We start from the raw sequence: 9,445 nt of genomic DNA on the forward strand, positions 1-9,445 counted from the left end.
CTAACACATAAACATCAGTTCACATCAGCAAACATGCATCAAGTCATGTCCACACATGCACTTAAACATAAATACAAATTCTAAACAACTGCATTCCACCCTATCCAAACAGAATATCAATTTAACATTGACAATACTAACAGTCAATTAACAATCTAAAAATTTAACGGCAAAAACTAACATAGTTTAACAGAAAACTTAACAAGAATAATTGAACTAACTAACAGTTAACATCACTAACACCAACATAACAAAGCAGTTAACTTGAATCAGTTACTAATAGACTTTCTCAAACTCAATTTCATTTCAGTTTCAACATTAGTTACTCACCCTAAAAAAACTCAATATCACTCTCATTGTCAAGACCTTCAACCCTAGTTACTCACCTCAATCCACTCAGTTTCAAATCACCATAACAAAATCTAACCTTAATAAACACAATAGTTATAAAAATACGGGTAAAAATGAAACCCTACCGTATTAGCACAGGTAATCGATAACGGGAAGCTTCTGTTGGTACCTCAACAAAGGAATCAAAAATGCAAAACAAAATATAGATGAGGTCAACTGAAAAACAAAACAAAAAAGATGAGGCACATGAGAAGACGAGGAACACGAGAAGAGAGGAGAAACGGAGAAGCAGAGAGTGATGAACTATGAAATTGAATAAACCCTAGGGACCTGGCGGAGAGTGAAGGAACATTTGAGTGACAAGATCGCAAGACGATGGTTTCGATGGAAGATTTGTTGTTATGGACAATTTCATAGGGTGATTCCTCCGAGATGGGGTCTTCTGAGGAATGTGAAACGATTTGCTGTTGTTCTTCTTCTTCGACTGGGATCGAGGAACATGAGAGACAAATTAGATTAGACGATGGCACCTTATAGTATTTAGGTTTTCAATTTTTTTTAATTTAAAAAAATTAGGAAAAAAAATTAACAAGAGGGAAACTAAAAAAAATAGGGAACTTCTGGGGGGGTATATTTTTTTGGGTTTGGGCCACACTTTGAAATGAAAATTATAATGTCGCGGTTTTTATTTGCGGCTTAAAATATCTACAGTTTGTTAACCGTGACAAATGAAGAAAAGGCCACAGTTTCACACTCCAAATTCAATGTTTCAAAACATATGTCTACGATTTGAAAACTCTGGCCAAAGCTTGTATGTGACTACAGTTTTTGAGTTGTGGGAAAATTTAGCGTGGTCGTAGGCCAAAATTATTGTAGTGGTGGATTGAAGATTAGGAGCAACTGGCTTCATGTGGGTTAAGTTACTTGGGGAAGTGGATAATCCTTGTGTGGTCAAATCAGCAGAAACAAGGGAACACGGTTTGGAACCCGTGAAGGCACATCTGTTGAGGGAAAACAAGGGGAGGTAGCATGTGGTGTAAAGAAATTGGAATAGATCTGTTTCCCATTATTAATATTTAAAATGGCATTAGCACTAGCACGTGGGTTTGTGGGCTGAAAAGGGAAAATAGGATTTGAAGAGGATCTTATGTCATTTAATGGTGCAAATTTTTCGGTGGGTACTTGAAGGACATCTAACGGTGCAGATGGGTTCTCTGGAGATATGGTAGGGTTGGTACTATAAGTAGTGGAGTTAGGTTTTGGTTTTTGTGTTTCACTTCCCTCTGTTCCACGAGTTACACTTCTCTTTGTCTCTAAAACTTCTTTTTGCACTTCCCTTGTCATAAACTCAAGATCTTGTGTTGAAACTTCATCCCACAAACCTTCTTCTCTAATATTATCTCGAATGGGTACCATGTCTTGCTGCGGGTCACCACCATGATAAGCTCTCAACTGTGAAACATGGAAGACTTAGTGGATGCGAGAGGAGATAGGTAACTGAAGCTCGTAAGCGATGGGGCCGATACGACACGGAACCTTAAAAGGTCCAAAGAACTGCTTGGAGAGTTTTTGAGATGTTCTTCGGTGGACAGAAGTTTTACAATATGGTTGGAGTCAAAGCCAGAAAAGGTCTTCTACTGCCAAGGTACAGTGTCTGTTTCTTATTAGCTTGAACTTGCATGAGTTTCTGACAGTGAGCTAGGTTTTGTTTCAAAGTGTTGATGATGAGTTGTTTGTTTTGTAGGGATGAATCAAGAGAAGGAATGCTTGCATGTCCTTTGATGTAGTCTTTGACTGTTGGAGGCTCACGTCCATATAGCGCTTCAAAGGGAGTCATTCGAATAGATGAGTGGAATGTGGATTTGTGCCATTATTCTGCCAAATGAAGATACGTGAACCACATTCGCAGAAGATCACTCGTAAAACACCGAAGGTATGTCTCTAAGCTAAGATTTACAACTTCCTTTGGCCGTCGGTTTCTGGGTGATAAGTAGTACTATATTTTAGGGACATTCCTTGGACACGAAAAAGCTCCTTCCAGAAGGCACGCGAGAAGAAAGGATCCCTGTCTGAAATGATGGACTTAGGAACACCATGCAAATGGCAGATCTCAATGGAAAAACGTCTTGCTAAGTCTTGAGGTTTAAAATTAGTAGGCAAAGCCACAAAATGGATGAACTTAGACAATCAATCATAGACAACCCAAATAACTGGGTGTCCAAACGATGTTGGGAGGTGAGTAATAAAATCCATTGATAAGTCTTCCCAAACCTGTTGAGGTATTTCTAAAGGCTACAATAAACCCTGTTTTTTTGATGGCATGTACATATTTTGCTGACAGATGAGGCAGGCTTGCACAAATTGTAACACCCCATATCTACCCTGTAGTTATAACAAATATCAGAGTGTAAAATTCCAAACAACTATTGGGATATAACATTTTCACCTTAAACATAACAACACATAATTGCATCTAAACAGATACATAACACTTTTAAAACGGATGAACAAATAATAACATACTTTAATCTTTAAAATCAAATCACTTTCATTAATACGCAACAAAATCTCCATATTCAAAATTTAATCATTTAACAACTCCACTCACTGAAACAACTTCCACGAAATCAAGTATTCAGTAAAATCAACTTAGTAATTCAACGGCTAAAGTAATAACAACACTGAAACAGGAATATAAAACAATCATTCATCCCCCCGAGTGCTACGTATCAGAGCGACAACACCGACTCAAACTAACAGTAACTAATTATTCATTCCTGATTACCTGCACGTTACCAGTATAAAGGCAACGACTAAACAAATAAAGGGTAAGATATCAAACAATATAAACAAATGCATGATAAATAGTATATTAGAATTAGGATCATATAAAATCACGATACAATCACCAAATTATTAACACAACTCGTTCATCATCACAACAACTCAACAATTACAACTAGAAATGCGACTCAATTACTATGCACATGCATGTGGTAACCAGGGCTTCAGTCCCCATCGCCAATTGCCAGTTAATAGAGTCATCAAAACAGGCATAAGCCTTCGTCGCTGTTTACCAATCTAGGTTGGCACAAAAATTCAATCATATGCGACTCGATGAATGCAACATCACAAACATAATCACTACAAAATCGTCACGAGGCATACGCCTATATCACAGTTATTACCAACAAATAGAGGTAATAAATCGTTACAATGACTCCTGCACTTCGCAATGTTTAACAGAACAATCCATCACATAGTCATTGGCCATACGCCTACAACTTAGTATCAACATATCACAACAAACCGACAACAACATAAATCAACACAATTATTTCCCGGAAATTCAACAACAATGCAAACATTTAGCCACAAAGCCTATAGAACTATCTTGCTAATTAACGGTGGAAATTCACCAATTCACAACACCTGCAAATTCATATAATTCGACAAATAGTAGCATCACAATATCACGATACATCACAAAGAAAATAGTGGCATAATGGAATATCCCCGAAACGGTCCTTCCTAAAATTACACTAAGCGTCAATAATCATTTTCTGCTACTAAAATTACTTAAGGTACCTTTCTGTTACCTCCTGCTACATCACTGTTTATCTCCATTCAGTTTGGCACCTATATTGTTAAATCTACTTCTACTCTGCTAATGGTATTTCTGTTACATTATTAGTACCTACACTGATATTTAGAGCTACTCCTCCAAAATCAGTTACTGAAAATCCTAATTCAATCTGCTATGTTCCACACTCTGTTAATTTAAGTTCTCACCACTATGCCAATCATTTGCAACATGTCCTGCTGATTTATTTATTATGTTGATAGTGATATAATTATGTGGATCACTCGAGTACTCAACTGGTATATCTCTTAAATTGTATCCTGCATTCTATATTTTCATAATAGGCTGAACCAATATCCATAGTTCATTTTCCATGCAAAAATATATTATTATGGTGCTTATTTCCTATTAGTTAATTAAGTAAGAAAAACAACAAAATTTAGTTCACCTCCCTTAACTGGGGCGCCCACCCCTTAGTGGTGTGGCCCCCGTCATGTAACACCCCATAATTTCAGTTTATTAATTTAATTTGGATTTAAATTAAATAATTGGAATTTAAGAATTTTAAATTGGATTTAATTGGAAAATGATGGAATATGAGATATTGGGCTTATGGTGTGGTGATAGTAAAAGGGGGGGTGCTAACTAGTTAGGCCTTTTACGAAGTTGTGATATTTTTATTTTATTTTATTTTCATAAAGTAAGAGAGAAAGGAACCATTTGGGGAGAAAAGAAGAACACGTGAAAAGAGGAGAAGAGAAAGAGGCAAGAACGTGAAACCGGAAGGAGAGCATTCAAGAGATTCATCGAGGTAAGGGAGACTCTTCCTTTTAGCATCTCTTATGTGATCTTAGGTGATAGGTAGATTGATGTATGGTTTGATTCAATTAGACATTGGGATTGTTAGGTTAGGGTGTTCTAATTTGGATTGAATTGATGATGATTGTGTGAACTATTTGGTTAATAATGCGTTAAATGATGTTTTTGTGGTGTGTAATTGAATATATGATGATTGTATGCCTGTATGTGATGTCTGGAATCGTTTTTGGGTGAAAAGGATGTGAAATCGCAGGGTCTGTCGCAGACTGGGGGTTTGCTGAAATTGCAGGTCCGCTGAGCGGAGGGGGGTCCGCTGAGCGGAGGTCCCAACGTAGTTCGCTTCTGTTTGACGTCGCTTGAGGTCCGCTGAGCGGGGGTTGGAAGGGTTTCGCTTCTGCCTTGCTCCGCTGAGCGAACCTTGCTGTGTGTGAATTTTTCCAAACTTCAAAATAACGTATCTTTTGATCCATGAATCATTTCTTAGTGTCGTTTTGGGCGTTGTGCAAGTAATTAAATGTGTTATATGATGAACGATGAATATTGGTATTATCCGACCTTATTTCTTTAAAAACTCGATTTAATTACTTGATAAGAATTGAACATTGTGTGCATATGAGATAGGTGTGACAATGTGTTTGATGTGATGATGAATTGGTGTGATTTGTTATTATGATTGTGATGGATGCATGACTATTTGAATGATGTTGAAAACATGTACATACTTATTCGGTGATGTGGTGTTGAGATGAGTTGCTCATCGTGATTTAGTGTGTTTTAAGTATGTTATATGTGTTTCATTCATTCATGTGCATTGATGTTGGATCCCGGTGAGGTTTGGATCGTTGGTGGACATATTTCCCATTGTGTGGAAATTGTGTCGGTGGGCCGTATCTCGATGAGGCGTAGATCGGTTAGGTGGATTGATTCCATGGTTTATTGGTACCACATGCATAGTGTCAGTTGTGTCATATGCATTTTGTCATAATATGATTGTATGGATTTCTGTAGTATGTGTTGTAATCTATTATTGTGTGAATTAATAATGGATGTGAATCTGAATATGTATAATTGGGTGAACGGTATATTATGATGCTTGTTGCTTATGAATTGCATAATATTTACTAATTGAGAATGAGACTCACCCTTACATGTTGTCATTTTCAGATTGAGGAGTAGCGGCATTAGTGCTTGGTGAGGATGACTCATAGAGTTTATCCGTTTATGTTGGGTCGTGTCGGTCATGCTCTGATCCGTAACACTGGGGAACGATAGTTATAGAGTTTTTATGAAATTATCTGATTTATTTGGTGTTGGATTATGATCCCATTTTGGTTGTATTTGATGATGTTTCGTATTCCGCTGTGTTAAACATGATTGTGTTTTGGGTGAATCGTTTCCTAATAAAGCATGACTTTGACCTTAGTTGATTTATTTGTTTTAAATAATTGTGGCACCCTTGTGCATATGTTTTTACTCTGATTAATTATTAAAATTGCCGCGGGGTTTAGAAGGGTGTTACAATAGTGGTATCAGAGCATAGTCGGTCGTTTGAGTCAGAGTCTTAGTGTCAGTTAATCCCTCGTATGCGAATAGTGTAAGGTTGACACTATCGATACTTCTTGTTCTAATGAATATTGTTTGATATTTAGCAGAACAATGGCCGGAAGAGGAGGAAGAAATGACGATGCAATTGCTGAGGCTCTGGGCATGATTGCTGGTGTACTGGGAGGGAATGTCAATGGAGCTGGTATTGGTGCTGACAGGCAGCTGAACAGTTTCCAGCGGAACAATCCTCCGTTGTTCAAGGGCACACATGATCCTGAAGGTGCTCAGAAATGGCTTAAGGAGATCGAGAGGATTTTCAGAGTCATCGATTGTGCTGAGAACCTGAAAGTGAGGTATGGTACTCATATGTTGTCCGAAGAAGCTGATGACTGGTGGATGGCTACCAGGGCTGAATTGGATGCTGATGGTGTAGCTATCTCCTGGGCTGTGTTCAAGAGAGAGTTTCTGAGGAGGTATTTTCCTGAAGACGTTCGAGGTAGGAAAGAGATTGAATTTTTGGAGCTGACTCAGGGTAATATGACGGTACCAGAGTATGCTTCGAAATTTGTCGAGTTTGCGAAGTACTACGTTCACTACAACAATGACGAGGCTAGTGAATTCTCAAAGTGCATCAAGTTCGAGAATGGTCTTCGTGATGAGATCAAGCAAGGAATTAGGTACCAGAGAATTCGGCGATTTGTCGATTTGGTGGACTGTAGTAGGATCTTCGAGGAGGATAACCTTAAGATGAAGTCATCTCACTCTCGCGAGTTGGTTGACAAGAAAGGTAAGAAGCCTATGGATAGAGGTAAGCCATATGGTAGAGGAAATCCTAGAACTGGAGATTGGAAGAGGCCTAGTGGGGGAGATTCTGGTGCTCCCGTTAGGTGCTACAACTGTGGAGAGACTGGGCATAGAAGGAATGAGTGCAAGGGTGGAGAGAAGAAGTGCTTCAAGTGTGGTAAGGCGGGTCATATTGCTTCAGATTGTAGGATGAAGATTGTGACTTGCTACAATTGCGGCGAAGAGGGTCACATCAGTCCGCACTGCACTAAACCGAAGAAGGATCAGGTTGGTGGAAAAGTCTTTGCCTTGTCTGGGTCAGAGACTACTCCAGAAGATCGTCTAATTAAAGGTACGTGTTTTATCCATGACACACCTTTAGTTGCTATTATAGATACTGGAGCGACTCATTCGTTCATTTCATTGGATTGTGCTAAACGATTGGGATTAGATATATCTGTTATTCATGGAAGTATGATTATTGACACTCCTGCGTCGGGTTCAGTAACTACTTCTTCTGCCTGTTTGAACTGTCCTGTTGACATATTTGGTAGGAAGTTTGGAATGGACTTAGTGTGCCTTCCTCTTGAAGGACTTGACGTCATATTGGGAATGAACTAGTTGCAATTTAATCGAGTTCATATCAATTGTTTTACGAAGACAGTTATCTTTCCTGAAGAGGTTAGCGTTGAGGATTTGACTATGCCAGTCAAACAAATGAATTTAGCTGTCAATGATGGAGCAGTGGTATTTATGTTGTGTTCTTCGATGGAGGTGACAGGGGGCGATAGTACTGGTGAGCTACGGGTAGTGAATGAATATCCAGAAGTGTTTCCAGAAGATGTTAGTGAGTTGCCACCTGAAAGAGAAGTGGATTTCGCTATAGAATTGATTCCTAGAACTAGTCCTGTGTCGATGGCACCGTACCGCATGTCGGCATCGGAATTGGCTGAACTGAAGAAACATTTAGAAGAATTGTTGGAGAAGAAGTTTATTCGTCCTAGTGTGTCACCGTGGGGTGCACCGGTACTGTTAGTTAAGAAGAAAGAAGGTTCAATGAGGCTGTGTGTTGATTATAGACAACTGAACAAAGTGACAATCAAAAATCGATATCCTTTGCCGAGGATTGATGATTTGATGGACCAGTTGGTTGGAGCTTGTGTGTTTAGCAAGATTGATTTGAGGTCTGGATATCATCAAATTCGTGTGAAGGCAAAAGATATTCAGAAGATGGCATTCTGAACGAGGTATGGACATTATGAATATTCTGTTATGCCGTTTGGTGTTACTAATGCACCTGGTATTTTCATGGAGTATATGAACAAGATATTTCACCCGTATCTTGACAAGTTCGTGGTAGTGTTCATTGACGACATTCTAATTTACTCGAAGAGTGATGAAGAACATGCAGAGCATCTAAGAGTGGTATTGGAGTTATTGAAAGAGAAGAAGTTGTATGCGAAATTGTTTAAATGTGAATTCTGGAATGAAGAAGGAAATTGCTGAGTTTGTTTATGCTTGCTTAATTTGTCAAAAGTCGAAAATTGAGCATCAGAAACCGTCTGGATTGATGGAACCGTTGTTTGTTCCCGATTGGAAGTGGGATGGAATTTCTATGGACTTTGTATCTGGTTTACCTAGAACGAGCAAGAATTGTGATTCTATCTGGGTTATTGTAGATCGGTTGACGAAATCTGCTCACTTTATTCCAATAAGAATGGATTATCCGATGGAGAAGTTGGCTCAGTTGTATGTTGAGAAGATGGTGAGTTTGCATGGTGTTCCAGCTAGTATTGTGTCGGATAGAGATCCGAGATTTACTTCTAAGTTCTGGACAGGATTGCAGGAAGCCTTGGGTACTAAGTTGAGGTTGAGTTCTGCTTATCATCCGCAGACAGATGGTCAGACGGAGAGGACGATTCAATCGTTAGAGGATTTGCTACGAGCTTGTGTATTAGAGAAAGGTGGTGCTTCAGATAGTTATTTACCCTTGGTTGAGTTTACCTACAACAATAGTTATCATTCGAGTATTGGTATGGCTCCGTTTGAAGCATTGTATGGTAGGAGATGTAGAACACCTTTGTGTTGGTACGAATCTGGAGAAAACACGGTGGTTGGACCGGAGAATGTGCAACAAACTACAGAAAAGATCAAGATGATTCAGGAAAAGATGAGAGCTTCTCAGAGTCGTCAGAAGAGTTACCATGACAAGAGAAGGAAGGATATTGAATTTAAGGAAGGAGATCATGTATTCATGCGAGTTACTCCGATGACTGGTATTGGGAGAGCCTTGAGGTCGAAGAAGTTAACTCCGCGTTTCATTGGTCCATTTCAGATTACTAAGAAGATTGGGAAGGTTGCTTA

At 38.9% G+C, this 9,445-nt stretch overlaps 1 protein-coding gene across 5 annotated transcripts; it reads left to right on the forward strand.

The window, feature by feature from the left end:
• Window positions 1-1,352: 1,352 nt before the first annotated feature.
• Window positions 1,353-7,705, forward strand: LOC131635432 (uncharacterized). Of its 5 annotated transcripts, XM_058906053.1 has the most exons (5): window positions 1,364-1,996; window positions 2,096-2,284; window positions 2,359-2,586; window positions 4,636-4,745; window positions 5,918-7,705. In XM_058906053.1, exon 5 carries the CDS (start codon window positions 6,410-6,412, stop codon window positions 7,700-7,702), a length of 1,293 nt encoding a protein of 430 aa, XP_058762036.1. In that variant the 5' UTR covers window positions 1,364-1,996; window positions 2,096-2,284; window positions 2,359-2,586; window positions 4,636-4,745; window positions 5,918-6,409; the 3' UTR covers window positions 7,703-7,705. The 5 variants fall into 5 exon arrangements, 3 of the variants coding, with proteins under 3 accessions (XP_058762037.1, XP_058762038.1, XP_058762036.1); XM_058906054.1 differs by having other exon boundaries at window positions 1,353-1,996; window positions 2,383-2,586; window positions 4,636-7,705; XM_058906055.1 differs by lacking the exon at window positions 2,359-2,586 and having other exon boundaries at window positions 1,357-1,996.
• The last annotated feature ends 1,740 nt before the right edge of the window (window positions 7,706-9,445 follow it).

Source organism: Vicia villosa, unplaced genomic scaffold, assembly GCF_029867415.1.
Source record: "Vicia villosa cultivar HV-30 ecotype Madison, WI unplaced genomic scaffold, Vvil1.0 ctg.001486F_1_1, whole genome shotgun sequence".
Classification (NCBI taxonomy): domain Eukaryota; kingdom Viridiplantae; phylum Streptophyta; class Magnoliopsida; order Fabales; family Fabaceae; genus Vicia; species Vicia villosa.